Here is a 20,000-nt window from a genome sequence, read left to right as displayed (position 1 = left end):
AGTGTGTTTTGTTCAGTGTTCATAAGATGTCCAGTTGATATAGAGAGGGGTCTCTGTGAGTATGTGTGTGTGTGTGTGTTTGTGTAGTAAAGCATGCATACGAGAGTGCAACTCTAGTGAAGCTGTTTGTGTGTACGCGTGAGTGTTTGTGTGAAAGGGTTTTCACTTCAGAGCGCTATTCTTCTGAGCCAGATAAATAGCGAGTGCTCAGCATGGGGGAGTTTGTGTGTGTGTGGTGTGTGTATGTGTGTGTGTATGTGTGTGAGGAGAGAGAGAGAGGGGGGGGGGGGTCCTCTTTTCAGAGCTGACTGATGTGCGTCTCAAATTGATTTATGGAAACGGGCGCTTAATCAATTATGTGTGGCGAGGGAGAAAGGGCGGCCGAGTGGCAGGACAGGGCGCCTGGTGGGTGAGGAGAAAGCGCCAGAGGTGGACAGAAACGCCACACTGCTGAGGTGTGGAGGCGCGTCGCCGCTGGAATGCCATGGCAGCGCCGGCCGTGGGGGTGGCGGACCAAGCGTGACATGCCCTGTGAAGCTCCTAGTCGGACGAGAAGCGAGATGATGCCGTGGATGCTGTGTACGTGTGTGTGTGTGTGCATGTATTTGTGTGTGTGCGCATGTGTGCGTGCGTGTGTGTCTGTAGGGTGCTGGCATCATGGTTGTTGATCGGCCTAGTGAAAGAAAGCTGAGGAATTATTGGTCTTACTATAGACTCTGGCGTCACATCTGTTTTCTATTCCGGCTGTTGTTTTGTGAAGCATAATGTTTGCATTATACTTTATGTTTTGTGCATATGTGAGTTTGAAGTTGCATACGTCAAACTTGCAGTCAATCAATTCTGTTAAGTTACTTCTATAAAAGTTGTACTTTTATATCTATTTATGTATTTCTGTGAAAGTTATAATCTGTGAAGGTCACATTCCATAGGTATGGGTTAGCTGTTTATTAATCATTTGGCACTGTGTAAGGAGACAGTGCAACATATTTATGGCATTTACACTTCTCCATTATTACCTGATTACTGCATCTAGTATACATACTATTATTACATATCAATAATGTATCATGTCTTATAAGTATTATGTGAATATCCATACCATGGCTTAGTGGAATTTCCCATGTGGTGCATTCTTTTGAATGTGGCCGCATCATCACCTCAGATGTACATTCATTTCTGCTATCCAAACACCATATAGTCAAAGATCCTTGATTACTAGCTTTAACCCTCTCTGATAGACTATATCACCCCTGCAGATACCTTTCTATGTGTAACTATGCCTTCGTCTAACTAAAGGCATACATCCAGGCTGCAGTCTCCTGAGAGTGGACTGAGGTGGAGTTCTAATAGCCTACGAGTCCCAGCATTGATCGAGGCCTGGTCAATGAGGTCACGCACGCGTGACCCCTGCAGCTGGATGATGGGGTGCGATCCTCAGTGTGCTTGAGACTGCAGGTGGATGTTGGTTAGCCAGATTCAAAAATCAAGGCTGACTGGACAATGCATTTCTCTTCCATGTTATTTATTTGTTCGTTTGTGCTAGAAACTGTTGTCTGCGGACTCATGTTGCATAATGCTTTCTTTTCACTTAAACTTGATGCTTATATTACAAAGTGTTTACATAGTAGTAGTTTTCATTAAACTGGTCAATCCCTCTGTAAACAATATTGTTTAGAGAGCATTGTCTGGGATTATAGAAGTTTGTTGTGTGGCTGTGTGTTTGTGCAGTGTGGTTAAGCATTGTGTTGCTAGGAATAGATTTTTCTTGTCTATGTGTGTGTGAGAGTCTGTGTGTTTTTAGGGGGGTCTATGTAGTGCTGCAGAGTAGTTTAAAAAGTCCTCTCATGCTGGCCCTATTGTTTGGCAGACAGGAGTAAAGAGAGTGGGGGTGGTGTGTGTGTGTGTGTGTGTGTGTGTGTGTGTGTGTGTGTGTGTGTGTGTGTGTGTGTGTGTGTGTGTGTGTGTGTGTGTGTGTGTGTGTGTGTAAGGGTTCATGCTGGGAGCTCGTTTCTCCAGCCTGTCAGAACTCAATCTGGGACTCAGCCGGAACTAATCAACTCCAATAGGCCTGCCCATTACCCATGGTGCACTAGGAGATGGGCTGGGCGGTGGGAAACAGAGAGTCTAGGCAAGCCCCCCCTCCCAACTCAACTCCGCTTCACACACACAGAACACACTTACACATACATGCACACACACACATATACACACACACGTGTATATGGCCGGCTGTCCATGCCACATACAACACTCCCACTGTTTCACACTGAAGTAATAATAAACACTTGCGATAATATTTTTACAGCAAGCAACAGCCTGCTTCAGATCACAGACCCGCACAGCTGCTCCATGCATGACACTGTGCCCAACACACACACACACACACACCACACAAATACATACACACACACAAATACATACACACACACACACACCACACAAATACATACACACACACACACACCACACTACACAAATACACAAACACATAAACACACACAGACACACATTCACACACACACAGACAGACGAACACTCACAGGATTCATCACACAAGCCCTGGCTACACACACATACACTAAAGCAAACAGGTATGCACACTCACAGACATTTACCGTAAACAGACAAGCACGCAAAGCTCCCTCATACATACACAATTGGTGTTAATCTGTGTGAAGGCAAAACAATATGTCTGCTAAATTATTTCAGATGACCTCAAGTCTGAAGGAATTCAACAAAGTACGCGGCTAGATCAACAGGCAACACACACACACACATATAAATAAAGCCAAACATGCCATTCAAGGAGGGTAAAGCATGGTTCAACACATGGTTTACCTCTCTGTAAACAAATACAAATACCACAAAGCCACATTCACTCCAGTGTGGTAAAATATTACTTAGACTTCATCACTAGGGATGAAGATTAAAATAGGTACAACCGTGACAGTGAAATATTTACTCTAGTTCTGTGGGCAAATGTTGACCCAGGAGTAGACACTGCCCCCTGGTGTTCTATGCCTGAAAGATGAGAACCCCCCCGAAGATCACTTATGGGTATACAGACAGCACACACACAGGAAAGCACGAAGCCGAAACGCGTCTGTGCAATAAACACGTTTGTATGCAAAGTGCGGCCTTTTCTTCTTTGGTATTACTTATACGTTTGGCCAAGCACTCTCAAAAATAAATAAGAAACTGAGTGAAGCCTGCTCCTACCACACAATTCACACACACAAGCTTTAAACCAGAACTGTATTCATTCACCACTCAGTTCAGTTTTAGAAACCCATTCTAAACCTCACCCAGTCTCCCCTCATGGCTTGCGCCCCGAGCTGATCGGTGTCCAGGCCAGCTCTGGGGGCGTCTCCTCTAAAGTGGGCTCAGATGCGTCATGGCCAAGCCTGAAGAGCCAAAGAGCCTCCTGAGGGCTTAAGTCGACGGTTTCACACCACTGCCCTGCCCCATTGTGACCCTCTATTGTGTCCCACAGACAAGTGAGTGACTGAGTGTGTGTGACAGACAGATTGTACTTTGGGAATGATGGTGTGTGTGTCAGTGTGTGTGTGTGAGAGAGAGAGAGAAAGAATGTGGCTATATGTCTGTGTGTAAGAGAGGGTGTACAAATGTCTGTGTGTATATGGTTGTGTAAAACAGTTTGTGTGCATCTCTATGTGTGAATGTGTTAGACAGTGTGTGTGTGTGTGTGTGCTTGTCTGAGTGTGTCCACCGCTCATGAAGGTAAGGAGGGGGCAGCTTTGAATGAAGGGAAATAGGGAAATGTGTGGCTGTCCAAAGGGCTATCGGTGGGTGTGGTGTGTTTTTTGAGTTTGTGTGTGTGTGTGCCGACCAACAGGTGTGTACAGGACAGTGTTGGGTGTGTTTGTGAGTTGATAACAGTTAGATTTAGTCAATTTATGTTGTATCGATGAGAAAGGTTTGAGTGTGGTAAATGTGGGAACATTTTTGTTAATGTTTGTGTCTTTCTGTGCACTAGTTTGTGTCTGTGTGTGTTTGTAAATGTGTGTGTGAACTATTTTGTGTAGAGCATTAACATGCATGTATACATATTACTAAACCCCTCTTCTACTGCACTTTTTACCCCCCCCCCCCCATTAATGCACAAATAGGCTGACACCAGACATAATTTCACTGCATTTCTTACTTCCAGTAACTATATGCATGTGACAATAAACTTCCTTGTATCCTTGTATATTAGTGTCTGTGTATGAGTATGCCTGTGTGTTATAGGGTGCAATAGTGTGTTACAGTGTGTGAGTGATTGAATAACTTCAGAGGAAAAGAGTAAGTGTACAAGTTAGAGTGCGTGAGAGCGTGTATGTGTGAGAGTGTGTATGTATTTGTACGTGTGTGTTTGTGAGAGAGAGTGAGCATATGTGTGTGTGTGTTTTTGAGACAGAGAGATTGTGCATACGTGTGCATGGGTGTGTGAGATTGTGCATGTGCCTGTGTGTGTATGAGAGATTGTGCATGTGTGTGCGTGCATGTGCCTGTGTGTGTGTGAGAGAGAAAGATTGTGCATGTGTGTGTGTGCGTGCATGTGCCTGTGTGTGTGTGAGAGAGAGAGATTGTGCATGTGTGTGTGTGCGTGCATGTGCCTGTGTGTGTGTGAGAGAGAGATTGTGCATATGTGTGTGTGTGTGTGCCTGTGTGTGTGTATGAGAGAGAGAGAGACTGTGCATGTGTGTGTGTGTGTGTGTGTGTGTGTGTGTGCATGTGCCTGTGTGTGTGTGAGAGAGAGAGATTGTGCATGTGTGTGTGTGCGTGCGCCTGTGTGTGTGTGAGAGAGAGATTGTGCATGTGTGTGTGTGTGTGTGCCTGTGTGTGTGTGAGAGAGAGATTGTGCATGTGCATGTGTGCCTGTGTGTGTGTGAGTAGGCTCTATTGACTCCAGCGTGAGCGTGATAAGGGGGGGGGGGGGGCAGGGAGCACATGGGAACGGGGCTCTGGGGCCGCGGGGCTGAGCTGGGCGGGGGTGGTGGGGGCACCATTCAGAGCCACTGGGGCAGGGTTAATCCCCTTTCACCCTCCCCTCCTGCTGACCGCTCCCACCACAAAGGGCCCCTCCCGGTCTGGCCAGGGTCTCCGTGGCGACCCCTCACCCCGCCGCTTTGCGCCCCTATTCCCAGCCCGCTTTATGAGGGCCCGTGGTTATTATGGGCCATATTTACTCCTGTTGATTTCCTGGACGGCCATTGTGAAGGGTGTGGAGAAACTCAAGTGCTGCTCTCTCGTTTTAACCCCCACCCCCCACGCACACACACACTTTTCTCTTACTCTGACCTGCAGCAAAGGCCTTCACATGAACACACACTTAAGTGAGAACAAAGATGCACATTGTCAAATATGGATGCTACTACAAATGCACACAGGCATACACAAAAATACCATTTCTGTTGGATTGTGCTGTTTTCACAGGTGACCCAATCGAAAACACACGCAACCCCACACAAATCCACCTCACTTACCCTCAGTTTTCAGGCTAATGAATACATGCACACATGCACAAACATACCTCCACTCACATGTGCACTTCAGTTTCAACCTGGGCCTGGATTCCTGACACACACACACACACACACACACACACACACAAAGCTGCTGATGGAACATCAGAGTGCTCTAAAGCGCTTCTCCAGATGTGTCAGGGACTTTAAGTGCAGGAACAGGAGACAGGAGAGCCTGGGGCCAAGAAGATCAATCCCAGCCAGGTGAAGAAGGGATGGAGGGAGAGAGAGAGAGAGAGGGAGAGAAAGAGAGGGGGTTACAGAGCAGGAGCAAGGCCAAAGGAAGAGACAGACAGAGGCGATAAATAAAGTGACTGGGCTTGCTGTTTTAAAGTAAGGCATAAAACATTCAAATGCATTCGCAGAGACCTACAGAAGTGGCCTTCTTCAGACATGTGATGAGGGGAGCAGACAGCAAATACACACAACAGGCCGCGGCCTCTTCGAGTAAAGCCAAAACATCAGGAAACAGGCCAATGTGTGTGGACGTGTGCACAATACATCATGTGTACTCTCACAGACGAGTATGTATGTATGTGTATGTGTGTGTGTGTGTGTGCGTGTGTGTGCGTGTGTGTGTGTGTGTGTGCGCGTGTGTGTGTGTGGTGTTCAGAAGCACCCTCTTTCGACAGGAGAGTAAAGGAAACACCAGAGACACAAAACGACTGTGATCTTCACGCGTCTTCACATATCTGATCTTCAAGCAAAACAGTCCAGTTTATTCTGGGCATAAATCATTAAGTTTAGCAATAGAGGTGTGATATATAGAAGTGCCAGAGAGTTAGTTCATGTCATCTGTGAATTTGTGTAAATAGTCTGTATGTGTGTACAGTTTTGTTTTCTGTGTGCATGTGTGTGAGTGTATGTGTGTGTGTGTGTGTATAAGGTTAAATGTTTATCTGAAGCTGAACAACATTACTACTTGCTGAGGAGCGATGTGTATAAGCAGATCTGGTGGGAGGTGTGGTCTGTGTGATGCATGCGCAAATGTGTGTGTGTTCATTTGTGTGTGTCTCTTTTGTGTGACTGTGTGTGTGTGTGTGTGTGTGTGTGTGTGTGTGTGTGTGTGTGTGTGTGTGTGTGTGTCTGTATGGTGATTTCCACCCTCTACTGATTGCCGGAGAGCTGTGTGCGTATATGTATCTGGCGCGTGGTGTGGTGTGTGCGCGCGCGTGTGTGTGTGTGTGTGGGCGGGCTGGGCTGCAGGGGTGTTTGCGGCGGGGGCAGGATGTGTCCACCCTTGCGGGAGAGCATGGCGATCTCCTGCCGGAGCATGGCCCCCTCCTGGGCCTGCGACTCCACCAGCTCCTGGAGCCCACGCTTGGACTCAGCGTCCGCCCGCCGCCCACCCTGGAACTGAGCACCCTGACGGAGACATGGAGACACAGACATGAATACACACAGACACAGACACAGACACACACATACATACATACACAGACACACACAGACACACTCACATACAAAAACACACACACACACACACACACACACACACACACACACTCACATAGACACACTCACATACAAAAACACACACACACACACACACACACACACACACACACACACAAGCACACACACGCGCACGCAAAAACACACATACACCAACATCTGATTGCAGGTAGTTATATCATTCTTCTCCAGTTATAAAGCTTTGGTGTGTGTGTGTGTGTGTATGTGCGAGGGTCATAGATACAGATTAGATGATTTTGTATTTGTGTTGAAATACGAGTGTCTACATCTGCATCAAAAATTGCCTCTGACAGCTGTTCTGTGTTAGTGTGTGTGTGTATGTGTGTGTGTGTGTGTGTGTGTGTGTGAATTATGAGTGCTATGTATTTTTGGCTTGTTTGTGTGTGAAAGTTTCCATGTGTGAGTTATATCATCTATTACCCGCTGTTGAGCCTGTTTGTGTCCAGATGTGTGTGTGTGTGCGCGTGTGTGTGTGTGTGTGTGTCAAGAGAGAGAGAGAGAGAGATAGAGAGAGAGAGTGTGTGCTTGTGTGTTTTTCCTACCATCTTTTTCTGTCTGCTGTTGAGTTTGTCCTCCAGTTCCTTCTGTTCACACAGCAGGCTGTTGAGGCAGCGCAGTCTCTCTGTGTTCTGACGGGTCACCTGTGTCAGGGTCTCACGAGCCTTACACACGTTAGCCTGCTCACACACACACACACACACACATAAAAAGATTGAACTCTTCTGGCCTTCTGGTTAAAATACACACTCTCACACTCTCTCTCTCACTCAATCACTCACTCACTCACTTACTCACACACACACACACACATAAAGGATAAACTCTTCTGGCCTTCTGGTTAAAATACACACTCTCACTCTCTTTTTCTCACTCACTCAATCACTCACTCACTCACTCACACACACATTCACTCTCTCTCACACACACACACACACCTCCCAGGCCTTGACCTCCTGTGCGTAGGTCAGCTCCCTGATGCGGCTCTCCTGTCTCATCTCCTCCAGGACCCTGTTACCAGACAGCGTCTGCAGCCCCTCAAGATCCACCAGCTTCCCAAACTTCCTCAGCATCAGGTGCTCACAGCGGCTCTCTAGCTCTACACACACACACACACGCACACACACGCACGCACAAATGCACACACACACGCACGCACGCACACACACACACACACACGCACGCACGCACGCACGCACGAACGCACACACACACAGTTTATACAGAAATGTAATTTTACCAAAGCTAGTGTCATCACGTAGGACTTGGCAATTGAACCCATGATGACAACAATACAACACGCAAAATAACACTCATCCATTTGCTCAACCTACCCAATTTAACACAACTAAATCAAATGACAAACAGTAAGATTCCAACTGTCCCCCCCATACCCCACCTCCCACCTCTCCCCGCCTACTTCTGCCCCGTGTCCTTGTGTTTGTGCTGCAGGGTCACATGCTGCTGTCGGGCGTGGTGGTACAGCTTTCTTTGCACACACACACACACACACACACACACACACACACACACACTCACGTACCCTTTATCTTGGCCTGCATGTCCTTGTGTTTGTGCTGCAGGGTGACGTGCCGCTGTCGGGCGTGGTGGTACAGCTTCCCCTGCACACACACACACACACACACACACACACACACACACACGTACCCTTTATCTTGGCCTGCATGTCCTTGTGTTCATGCTGCAGGGTGACGTGCCGCTGTCGGGCGTGGTGGTACAGCTCCCTCTGCTGGCTCTTCTCTTGCTGCAGCTCTCGGATGCGGTTCTGCAGGCGGACCAGCGGCGACGTGTTCAGCACCAGAGCCGAACCCAGACGCCTGGGTATCGTGCCGTTCACCAGAAACTCAATCTGGGCACAAATAACACACACACACACCCACACACAGATACACAACACACACACACACACACACACACACACACACACACACACACACACACACACATACTTTAAAGACACACAAATGGGAGTCTCAAAGCGTAATTCAATTCAAGGCATGTTTGTGCATTGGTGAATGCAGTGACTATAATATATTCTAAGACTAACACAATTACAGACACACACACACACACACACACACACACACACACACACCTGGTGCAGTCGGAGCGGCACAACCACATCCAGCTCATTGAGTTTCTGCTGCTTCTCCCGGTTGAAGAGCTCCAGGTCGCCCTCTGCTGCATCTAGTGTGGTCTGCACAATCTTTGTCTGCAGGACAAACCACACCAGTAACCACACAGCACCAACCAGCACCTGAGAGAGCTACACTACAGTGTAACTGTAAACTTCAGTTTCAGGATCTCAGACCAGTGCAGGCATTTTCTCTTTAAAATGCTCTCACAGTTCAGAACCTGGTAAATCTGTTTAGAAATAAAGTCCTCTATTCTAATAAAACTGTCTAAAATGTCCTGCAGGACAGATCAACAGCCCACTAACAGAAATCCACCTCTAGACAGGGAAAACAAGAAAGAACAGTGACCCAAAATGGTCAAGAGGAAAAGCCAAAAAAAGAGATTACGTGAGTGAGAGAGATTGTGTAAGTGTGTGTGTGTGTGTGTGCGTGTGTGTGAGAGAAAGAGTGTAGGACATAAGAGGAGGGCAGGGTGCCATGCATGAGGAGAGAAGAGGAGTGGGAGATAGAGGAGAGGAGAGAAGAAGAAAGGAGTGGGAGATAGAGGAGATGAGAGGAGAAGAGAGGAGAAGAGAGGAGTGGGAGATAGAGGAGATGAGAGGAGAGGAGAGGAGTGGGAGATAGAGGAGATGAGAGGAGAAGAGAGGAGAAGAGAGGAGTGGGAGATAGAGGAGATGAGAGGAGAGGAGAGGAGTGGGAGAGAGAGGAGAGGAGAGGAGAAGAGAGGAGAAGAGAGGAGTGGGAGATAGAGGAGTGGGAGATAGAGGAGATGAGAGGAGAGGAGAGGAGTGGGAGAGAGAGGAGAAGAGAGGAGAGGAGAGGAGAAGAGAAGAGAGGAGTGGGACATAGAGGAGATGAGAGGAGAGGACAGGGGAGGAGAAGAGAGGAGAGGAGAAGAGAGGAGAGGGACATAGAGGAGATGAGAGGAGAGGAGAGATAGAGGAGAGGAGAGGAGAGGAGTGGGAGATAGAGGATATGAGAGGAGAGGAGAGGGGAGATAGAGGAGATGGGAGGAGAGGAGAAGAGAGGAGAGGGGGAGGAGTGAGTGCAGCAGGGGAGTCTGACTTTCTTGGCCAGTGCATCGCACTCTTTCTTGAGGCTGTCGGCCGTCTTCTTCTCCTCAGCCAGCAGCTCCTCCAGGTCCAGACGCCGCTCACGCAGCTGGACTGTGTTCTCAAAGAGCTCCGGGTCACAGTCTAACACACACACAAACACATAGACACACACACACACACAGACATATACACACACACAGACACACACACACACACACACACACACACATATTGTGGAGCTTAGGTACAACTGTACATGATGGCATCATGTTGTGTGTGAGGTTAGTTATGCAGCTCAGGTACATGACGGCATTGTGGTTAGCTGTGGAGGTCACATACACATGATGACATTGAGCTGTGTGTGTTGTAAGTAGGGTTGGGTATCGTTTGGGTTTTATCCGATACCGGTGCCATATCGATACTTTTAAAATGGTGCCGGTGCCGAAACGGTGCCTGAACCGGTACTTAAACTAAATGGTTAAAGCATGAATTGCTTTTTTTATTATTGATAAGACAAATTTGAACATGAAATTGAACTGTTATATTCAATTTAGTATCAATATCTCATTGCTCCTACAAATAATACATTTAAATGTTAAAACAGCTTGCCATGCATGCACACACAATGGTAGGCTAAAGCTCTGCTTTTTAGTTTATCCAGTGTAGGCGGTTTGCCATAAGGTATGTTAAAACCGCTTTCCATAAAACTGCTAATCTAACAGGGACTCTACTTTCCAGTTAATTTAGTGTGTTCCCAAATGCTTCAAGAAATTTCATGTCTTAACCCATAACACGTAATAGTTTTGAACATGTTAGGCTACATGTCGGTGTTGAAGTGTTTAGGTTCCCAGCGCTAGCCTAGTAGGCATTTTAACAGCAACTATGGCTATGCGCTGACACCAGTCAGCTGAGTCTAATTAGCGATAACGTACGGAGATGGTTTCGTAGCCTCTTTGACAGCTCAGTGACATCAGGTATGTAACCTACATATTTATGTTTTTGCCAGCTAACTTTTAACATGATCTTCAAATTCATTGTGATGCTATATGGGCTTCATGCACATGAAAGATTAATATGCCATTATGTTGTTTAGAACACACCATGAAATACAGTTTTCACCTTACAACTTTGCTGATAACATTTCAAATAAATGCCAGTTAGCGCATTAGCAAGGATATTGTGTAACATAGGCTACTGTTGATGTTGTTTCATAGCCTTTTGCTTGTGTGTAGTTAGGCCCACTGCTAGATTTTGACAGGAGCTTGCGATATCACTTTAAAGTAAGCTATGTGGGCTCACGCAAGCTGTCAAACACTGTCCACTGGCCTATGTGGTGCACCCCTCTGGTTGTAGTGTTTAAGTTAGCTAACTGTATATGGATGTGTTGCTATCAGAGCAAGACGTTAGAGATGGCGCATGACATGCAGTGATGCCTCGTATTAAAAAAAAAAAAAAAAGAAGCTATTTAAGCACCGATATGAGGCACCGAAATCCACGTTGTTATTCGATGCAGTTACTACCATTTGCGTCGGCACCGGTGCCATACTAGAACCGTGTTTCGGTGCCCAACCCTAGTTGTAAGCACTGCCTTGCATTGAACTGTGTGTGTGTGTGTGTGTGTGTGTGTGTGTGTGTGTGTGTGTGTGTGTGTGTGTGCGTGTGTAGGATTAGAGGTAGAGATCAGGTACTCACTCGGGGGACACACGCTGTCATCCAGGGCCCCTGCCTCAGAGCCTTCATCATCCTCATCATCATCCCAGTCCTCCTCATCCGAGTCCTCACTGCTGGCCTCATCCTCCTCTGTCCAAACACACAGAACAATGCTTAACAGGCAGAAACACAGACACATACAGTCATTTCCTGTGTATACATTGCATTACGCCGCATTGTGTATAAACCACAGGACAGTATTCCTGTTAAAAAATGTAAAAAAAAACGATTACCATATTAACAGGGTATCTGCACATTTTCCAAGTGCAAATTTAAAGACTTTTAAGACCTTTTCAAAACATCTAAATGGAAAAATTAAGACTATACCACAGCAAAAAGATACATACGACAACTTAAAACTGTTTTATGCAATAGTTTTTTTTCCCCTACTAATTTTAACCCCCACCCCATTTTAGATGTCTACAGAAGTTACCACATATATTTTGGCGAAAGAAAAATAATTGTGTGTGAATTACCTTCACAGCTATAAATGCCCAATTTTAGGGTCTGGGCTGCTTGCTTTTGAAGCTGGCTGTACATATCTGGTTGTGCTTACTGGCTGAGGCTGACTGTTCTTCACCTGTGTCTGTAGTAGCCTAGGCTACTTGTCAAAGACATGTGCACTGGACTGGATTCCCTTCAATATTTTTTTCAAAGTTAGACTAAGCTATTTAAATATTTTAATAGGCCTACTTTATATAATTTACTATGTGCATCTATTGCCCCATATGCAGCACAGCAAATTAAAGTTAATCCACGACTTTACATTTTGCATACCTAAGCATACCTGTATCTAAACCAACCAAAGCTTGTAAAACCATTGACTTTAATTAATTAAGAGACAGGTCCTCCTCGGATCCTGCTGAAAACTGCTGGTTTCATCTCAAACACGCACATATTATGAACGCACGTTTTTTTTATGTAGCCAGTCGCCGACATAAAAAAATGCAGCTATATTTCACAACTTTTGCGAAGTAGGCCTACTGGGAAAGGCTGGCAAGCAAGCTGTTGACAGATATTACAGGTATTATAACGTAGACATTTCTTCCCTAGGCTAGGCCAGCAACACACGCTGGAAAGATGCAAACAGATCAACTTAACATGTAGCCTACAGTATTTCCTCCTGATTGCGAAAACGTTTGTTTTCTTTTTCTGTCAGTCCGTGGTTCCTTCCTTCGCAGCAAATTATCAGACTAGTGACAGAAGCACTGCGCATAATTTGACCAGCAGTCTTTGTGTCCATAGTTTGTGAAACCATGATGCCCAGCGCAACTCCAAAAAGGACAAATGAGCGTCCGGCTTATGGCTGCGCCGGACAGGACTTTTAAAATCCATAGGCTATGTCCTGCCTAAATTCCAACGTATGGCCACCCTATCGCTAACTGGCTTACCAACTCTTTCTCCCGCTCATTCTGCCACTCACGTAGCCTACCTGCGTATCGCTCAGGCCTCGGCTACACCACGAAAACGTCAGGCATATTTGTACATATTATTACCGTTTTCACACCTTTAACCACACCCGTGAAAAACATCTCCACTCTGCAAACACTACACTTCCTCCCGTTGCCTTATAGTCACTTATACAATTGCGTTTTAAATACACTAAAAACCGGATGGAGACATTTCACTCGCTCTCTTGCACTCGCTGGCGCCATACGCAAATGTAATACCTCCCTTTCAAAAATTCAAGACATCCCAGACAATTTAAGACTTTTTTAGGCCTTAAAAACCGAAAGTTGTATTTAAGACTTTTTAAGGATCCGCGGGAACCCTGTATTAACTGCCACCGTGTATTAACCTCATAGCTGAGGAAATTTTGCAAAATCAATGTATAAACCAGTTGGGAAAGTTGGGAAATTAGTTAGGAAATTACACACATTTGGATTACAAATGCCTAGAGACCGGAGAAGCCACACATTCTCACCGTCCTCTCCCGTTTTCTCCTTCTTCTTGACGCGTTTGATCTTCTTCTTGAAGACGCGCGTGAGGAACTCTGCGAACTTGTTGTTATCTCCGAGGGAGGCCTGGAAGGTGGCGGCGATGGTGCGCTCCCTCTCCTGCAGCTTAACGATCTCCCTACGCTTCAGCTCCAGCTGCTTCTTACACTCCTCCAGCTTTTCCTACAACACACACACACACACACACACACACACACAATCAACTTTAGCATGTAGACTTATAGATTTCCCTCATGCATCAGAACCTTCTTGAACATCAGATTCTTATAGAACATCAGATTCTTCTAGAACAGAATCCTGGCACCCACTGTGAGCTCATCCTCCTCCTTCATGCGGGCGTTGAGGCGTCCCTGCAGCGTGTTCTCGCGCTTCTCAAACTCCTTGAGCAGCAGCAGCTCCTGGAAGAGCGTGACGTGGCGCAGGTCGGCCAGCTTCATCTGGATGTCCAGACTCAGCTTCTCGTGCCGAAGCAGACACAGCTCGGCGTCGAAGCACCACACCGCGTTCTCTATCTGCAGAGAGAGAGAGAGAGAGAGAGAGAGAGAGAGAGAGAGGAAGAGGAGGATGAGGAGGGAGATAGAGAGAGGAGCGAAGACGGGAGAAGACATGTACATGAAAGATGGAAATGAATGGACATTTTAGCAACAACCACTCTATAGGTATGCATTCCTAACCAAGCCAAAATGAGTACAAGATACACAAGATACAAGATAAACACACACACACACACACACACACACACACACACACACACACACACACACACACACACAAGACCGCCCTCACCTCCTGCAGCAGGCTGTCCTGCAGATCCAGGTTCTTAATCTCCTCCACTCTCCTCATCTCCTTCTCCAGCTCTGTCTCCATCTCCTGCTCTTCCTCTCCCCCCACCTCCTCTTCACCAGTCTGCCTGGTTCTGCCACTTTCCTTCCTCTCCTCCTCCTCCTCCTCTCTTTGTCCCTCCTTCCCAAGCTCTGTCAGCAGGGGGTCCCCCTCCTCCCCCTCGTCTGCACCTCCTCCTCCTCTTCGCTGCACCTCCCTGGCCTTGAGCAGGGCGTCGTAGCGGCGCAGGGTGTCGCGCGTGTAGCGCAGCTTCTTCTCTGGGGTCTCCTCGGGCAGCAGGGTGGGCAGAGAGGGCAGCGGCTGGCGCTTGGAGGCGGGCAGACGCTCCTGGACCTCCTGCAGACGGTGGAGCAGTGAGCGCAGGGAGGCGAGCAGCGCCACCTTGCTGTCGCGGAGATCCATCACTCGGGTGTTCATCTCCATCTTTTGGTTGTAGATCTGTAGTCATACATGGACACACAAATATAGTCAAGTATAGAACAGGGGAGCCTCATATGCTGCAGTTGAACTAAGCTTTTGAGGAAAAGATGGGTGCTCAAAACATTAAAAATAGTTTTAGAAGACTGGTCTAATTTTTTTTAATGTGCACACCGATCTTACGTTTTAGGTGTAGCCACTTTCATTGAGTGCAGTGGAAGCTAATTGTTGAGCTATTTTGTCTATTTTGCGGCCGGTGTAGCCCCGGGGTTAGGGTGTTTAGTGCCACTGACCCTCTCCTCCAGAGTGACGAGCTGGGCTCTCTTCTTTTCGGCGTTCATGCGCAGGTGTTCAGGGACGCTGAAGTCTTTGGCCGTCTTGAGCTTGAAGTCGCCCATGTTCTCAGTGGCACTGCGGATGGCCAAGACATCCGCTGGGTCCTCACAGTCTTCACTGGGCTTGGATGCGTAGCTGTGCGCACACACACACACACACACAGATATATGCTGTGTGTAGGCACATGTACTACTATATATGTGTGGCAGAAACAAACTGACAAATTGGTTGGCTGAATGAATAACTACATGATTTATTGATCAATTAATTGAATGAATGAATGAATGAATGAAGTGATCATACTTAATTTACATTGTAAGGGATTCATCACAAAACAACACCTAATCCTTCCAATTCTACTCAGACTCACACACACACACACACACACACACACACACACACACACACACACACACACACACACACAGAGGTACTGATTGGCACCCACAGTTCGTCCCACTCCTTCTTTCTCTTCTGTATCTTGGCTCGGGCCTTCTCTGCCTTCTCGGCCACCTTGCGGAGTTTCTCTGCCTGTCGGCCAATCAGCTTGCTCACACTGGGCTTCATGCGGGACTGAAGCACTCCGGAGCCAGCCGCTCCCAGCTCGTCTGAGGACAGTGGTGGGAAAAGGGGATTAGAGCTTCTATTTGATTCTATTAGATTCTAACTTGAGACGGAGACAGGAAGCAATAGCCTGGAAAATCCAGACCCTGGTAATCTAGAAAGATTAAGGGTCTGGCCACGAATAATGAAAATGGCCCAACTCGAGGGGCGGCACCAAGCATGCGTTTGAAAATCTCACTGCACGCAATTGGATAACACTACCTACGACCAATGTTTACTAAATGATTCGTTGCAGTGCTGTCGTCATCTGTTTAGCTCGCCTCTGGCCTGCCTATATCAGATACACCGATGTGATTGGTTCCTTGCGATGCAAGGGGTAAAAGTAACGTGCATCATTACTCATTGCCAGAGTGTCTCGCAGAGACAATTCTAATTGTGCTCTCGCGAGAACTCTGGATTTCCAGGGTAAGAAAGCAACACATCACAAGGCAAAAGCTAGTTAAGAAGTGTAGCTAAGAAAGCTAGCTAAGACATGTAGCTAAGAAGTCACCTAAGAAAGGTAGCTAAAAAAGCTAGCTAAGACATGTAGCTAAGAAGCTAGCTAAGGAACATATAGGGTTGCCACCTGTGTCTGACAAAAATCCTGGACATTTTGACCATCCAATCGACCTTTTTGTTTGTAAGCAATGGCGCCTTTCGCACATCTAACCCAAGATAAAAACAGTCATTCTAAGCGACAATTGTATAGCTAAAATTAGTAAGAATGACAATTTCTAGTTATTTGTTTAGTTAATTGCTTTATTTAATAGCAGACCTATTATTTTGTTATATTTTCAACAGTTTTTAGTTGTGGACACCTGGGGGCAGTATTGAGAAAAAAACGGGGGAATACATAATTAGGTTCTGCTTCTTTGCTTATGTGGAATAAAAACAAATAATGTCATTCAGTGTCCAGGATTTTTATTTTTATTTTCCTGGACAGACCATGAAAATCCTGGACAATCAGGAAAATCCTGGACAGGTGGCAACCCTCGGAACATAGCTAAGAAAGATAGGAATAATGAGTGAAATACCTAAACCAAAAATGTGAGTGGAATTCATTCAAGTCAAATCCAATTTCAGTCTGTTGTCTCGTCCTTCTTTATGAAACCCACTGGCACATGTTATACTAGCAGAATCCAGTCACACCTGAAGTGGTGTGGTACCTGGGTCAGTGACGGGTCCCTTGCTGGGGTCGGCCATGCTACGACGGCGCTCCGTCATGCCAGGTCTTCTCCCGGTCCGGGTACGCTGCTTCAGCAGGTAGAAGTGGTCGGACAAAGCCAACAGCCGGTAGGTGGAGATACGGTGCTCACTACGTAACGCCACCACCGTCACCGTCTCTGACACCAGAGAGTCCCAGAACCTGCGTACACACACACAAATACACGCACACATGGATGCATGCACGCACACACACAAACATGCGCACAAAAACACACACACACACTAGAGATGAGCCAGCACAACCTGCACACCACCGAGTCTAATGAACACAAGGCTTATACTGAGTGAGCACTGAAGATGGAGCTGGCAGAGTTGTCTTTCTGTGTGGTAATGTTAAATATTAGATTAGATTAGATTCAACTTTATTGTCATTTAGCAGAGTACAGGTACAGAGCCAATGAAATGCAGTTGACATCCAACCAGAAGTGCAAAAGAAGCATTAAATACCAAAGGTTGAGTACATTCTGCACAGGTTGAGTGCAGTTGTGTAGACAAGATTAATTATGTACAACAGTGTATAGTTAGATAAATACAGGTTAAGCGCAGGTTATGAAATATAAAAAATAAATATATTGTGCAGTTTTGGGTGTTAGCAGTGCAAGGGCATTGATGAAACAGTTCAGTAAATGTAAGTAAATGTAAACAGGTAAACGGTGCAGTCAATGTAAACAGGTAAACAGTGCAGAAGTAAAAAGTAAACAGGTAAACCTGTATCGCCTTCCAGATGGAAGTAGGGTGAAAAGACCATGGTTTGGGTGGGTGGCATCCTTGATAATGGATTTAGCTTTGTTTGTACAGCATTTATAATATGTGTTGTGGATGGAGGGGAGTTGAGAGCCAATAGTCCTTTGGGCAGATTTCACAACTCTTTGTAGTGCCTTGCAATCGGCAGCGTTGCAGTTGCCGTACCATACAGAGATGCAGTTTGTGAGTATGCTCTCAATGGTACAGCGGTAGAAGTCTGATAGAATTCTAGGACATAGGTGTGCTTTCTTAAGGGTCCGTGTTAGAGGTCTGCCCGCCCGCTCCCGCAATATTCTGTCCCGCTCCTGCCTGCTCCCGCATTAATGTGTCATTTTTAGTCCTGCTCCCGCCCGCATCTGTAACATGTCCCGCTCCCGCCCGCTAAAGCCCGCATGCAGGAGGGATAGCCTATTCAGCTTTTCTTTCTGTCTGACGAAAGGAGCACACACGCTGAGAAAGACTCCAGATGTCAGTTTCTTGGTTCTGAATGTAAGCTAACAACTGAAGTAGGCCTAGCCTGGTGCCCTCTTCCTCTGTCATGCTTTCGATTTCTAGTTTTGACAATGAGCAGCAGGAACAAATTGAACCCACGTAAACGACAATATAGGCTATAGGCCTGCTATCCATCAGTTATGCTTAAACCCCGTTTTTTAATGCTGCCTAACAGAACATCCAGCTGAACTATAGTTATGAACACTACTTTAATCGTTTCCATATTTAATTTTACGCACATATTTAATTTGCAGGAGTGCAGTGAATCCTCGGTTTGTCCCGCACCCGCGAACGCATCTCTCTTATCCCGCCCGCTCCCGCAAAGAGCTTTCAAAAGTTGTCCCGCACTCTTTTGCGTCGGGACCCGCGGGTCTACTGCGGGAGTGCAGACCTCTAGTCCGTGTGTATGCAGTGTGTGTGTGTGTGTCAATGACTATAAAAAGTACTGTATGTGACTGCTCCAGCTAAGTCCTTGTCACTGTGAGTGTGTGTGTGTGTGTGTGTGTGTGTGTGTGTGTGTGTGTACCGTTCTTGTAGTTTCTTGAGGCCAACGCGGTGTCTCTCCTCCTCCCAGGCGAGTTCTCTCCTGGCCTCTCTCACTCTCTGGGCGGTCATTCTCTCCGTCTCCTCACGGAAACGTGGATCCAGCTCCAGCTCCTAAAACACGCACACACACACACACACACACACACACACACACACACACGTACACAAAATCATAATTTCCTTACAATTTCCACATTATTTTCCAAACAAACAGACTCGCACGCACTGACTCACACCCTGAGTCATCATGATTTCTCTTTGTAATGAAAAGTCTGGCCTAGCTCCTGCTCATAAACACACACACACACACACACACACACACACAAAATCACCATTTCCTCTTCAACACACACCGACTCAGACACACAGATGCACACAAAAACACACCACACATTGCCTTTCTGCATGGCCTCTGCATGAAAAGGATCCCTTCACTAGATCGGGCCTCTAACTGAGCAGGTTTGTTCCACCCTCAATCAGTCCAAATTGGGGTCATTTAATCTAATTTATCGAATTATACATTTCCAGCACAGTACAATGGCTGCACTGTAGATAGCTCTGGGTAATGTAAACACTGTGGTAAATTACATTAGTAGATTACATCAGAACCTGATTTTGTGCGTGTGTGTGTGTGTGTGTGTGTGTGTCTGTGTATGTCTATATGTGAGTGTGATTGAGTGTGGGTGAACATACAATGAGACCCACTGTTTATGCATAGCGCATTAAGTCAGTTAGAAACTCATTACTAAAGTGACATGTCCTTTACTAAAACAAGGGAGACAAAATAGACATAAAGAATGTCATGACAGTTAATTCCAGTTGAGCAAGGTGCCAATGTCATATATTGACAACCAGAACTATAGAGTGGACTAGCCTCTGAATGATTTTATGGGATGCAGGCTAGGTCCTGGT

General features: G+C 46.4%; 1 protein-coding gene across 3 annotated transcripts in view; it reads right to left on the bottom strand.

Annotated features, from left to right (window-relative positions):
* Window positions 1–6,219: 6,219 nt before the first annotated feature.
* Window positions 6,220–20,000, bottom strand: part of LOC121688219 (cilia- and flagella-associated protein 44) — a 23,083-nt gene continuing 9,302 nt past the window's right edge. For all 3 annotated transcript variants that reach the window (XM_042067672.1, XM_042067670.1, XM_042067673.1), the window contains exons 20-33: window positions 19,069–19,199; window positions 17,246–17,445; window positions 15,925–16,084; window positions 15,434–15,611; window positions 14,667–15,161; window positions 14,189–14,392; window positions 13,847–14,042; window positions 11,905–12,012; window positions 10,223–10,353; window positions 9,118–9,234; window positions 8,670–8,871; window positions 7,940–8,100; window positions 7,547–7,681; window positions 6,220–6,893 (exon numbers count right to left, since the gene is read on the bottom strand). In XM_042067672.1, the coding sequence (XP_041923606.1) occupies window positions 6,636–6,893; window positions 7,547–7,681; window positions 7,940–8,100; window positions 8,670–8,871; window positions 9,118–9,234; window positions 10,223–10,353; window positions 11,905–12,012; window positions 13,847–14,042; window positions 14,189–14,392; window positions 14,667–15,161; window positions 15,434–15,611; window positions 15,925–16,084; window positions 17,246–17,445; window positions 19,069–19,199 (2,676 nt within the window). In that variant the 3' untranslated portion in view covers window positions 6,220–6,635. The remainder of the gene's footprint in view (window positions 6,894–7,546; window positions 7,682–7,939; window positions 8,101–8,669; window positions 8,872–9,117; window positions 9,235–10,222; window positions 10,354–11,904; window positions 12,013–13,846; window positions 14,043–14,188; window positions 14,393–14,666; window positions 15,162–15,433; window positions 15,612–15,924; window positions 16,085–17,245; window positions 17,446–19,068; window positions 19,200–20,000) is intronic.

Source organism: Alosa sapidissima, chromosome 17, assembly GCF_018492685.1.
Source record: "Alosa sapidissima isolate fAloSap1 chromosome 17, fAloSap1.pri, whole genome shotgun sequence".
Classification (NCBI taxonomy): domain Eukaryota; kingdom Metazoa; phylum Chordata; class Actinopteri; order Clupeiformes; family Clupeidae; genus Alosa; species Alosa sapidissima.
The sequence above is the reverse complement of the archived record's forward strand: the minus strand, read 5'-3'. Positions and strand labels throughout refer to the sequence as shown.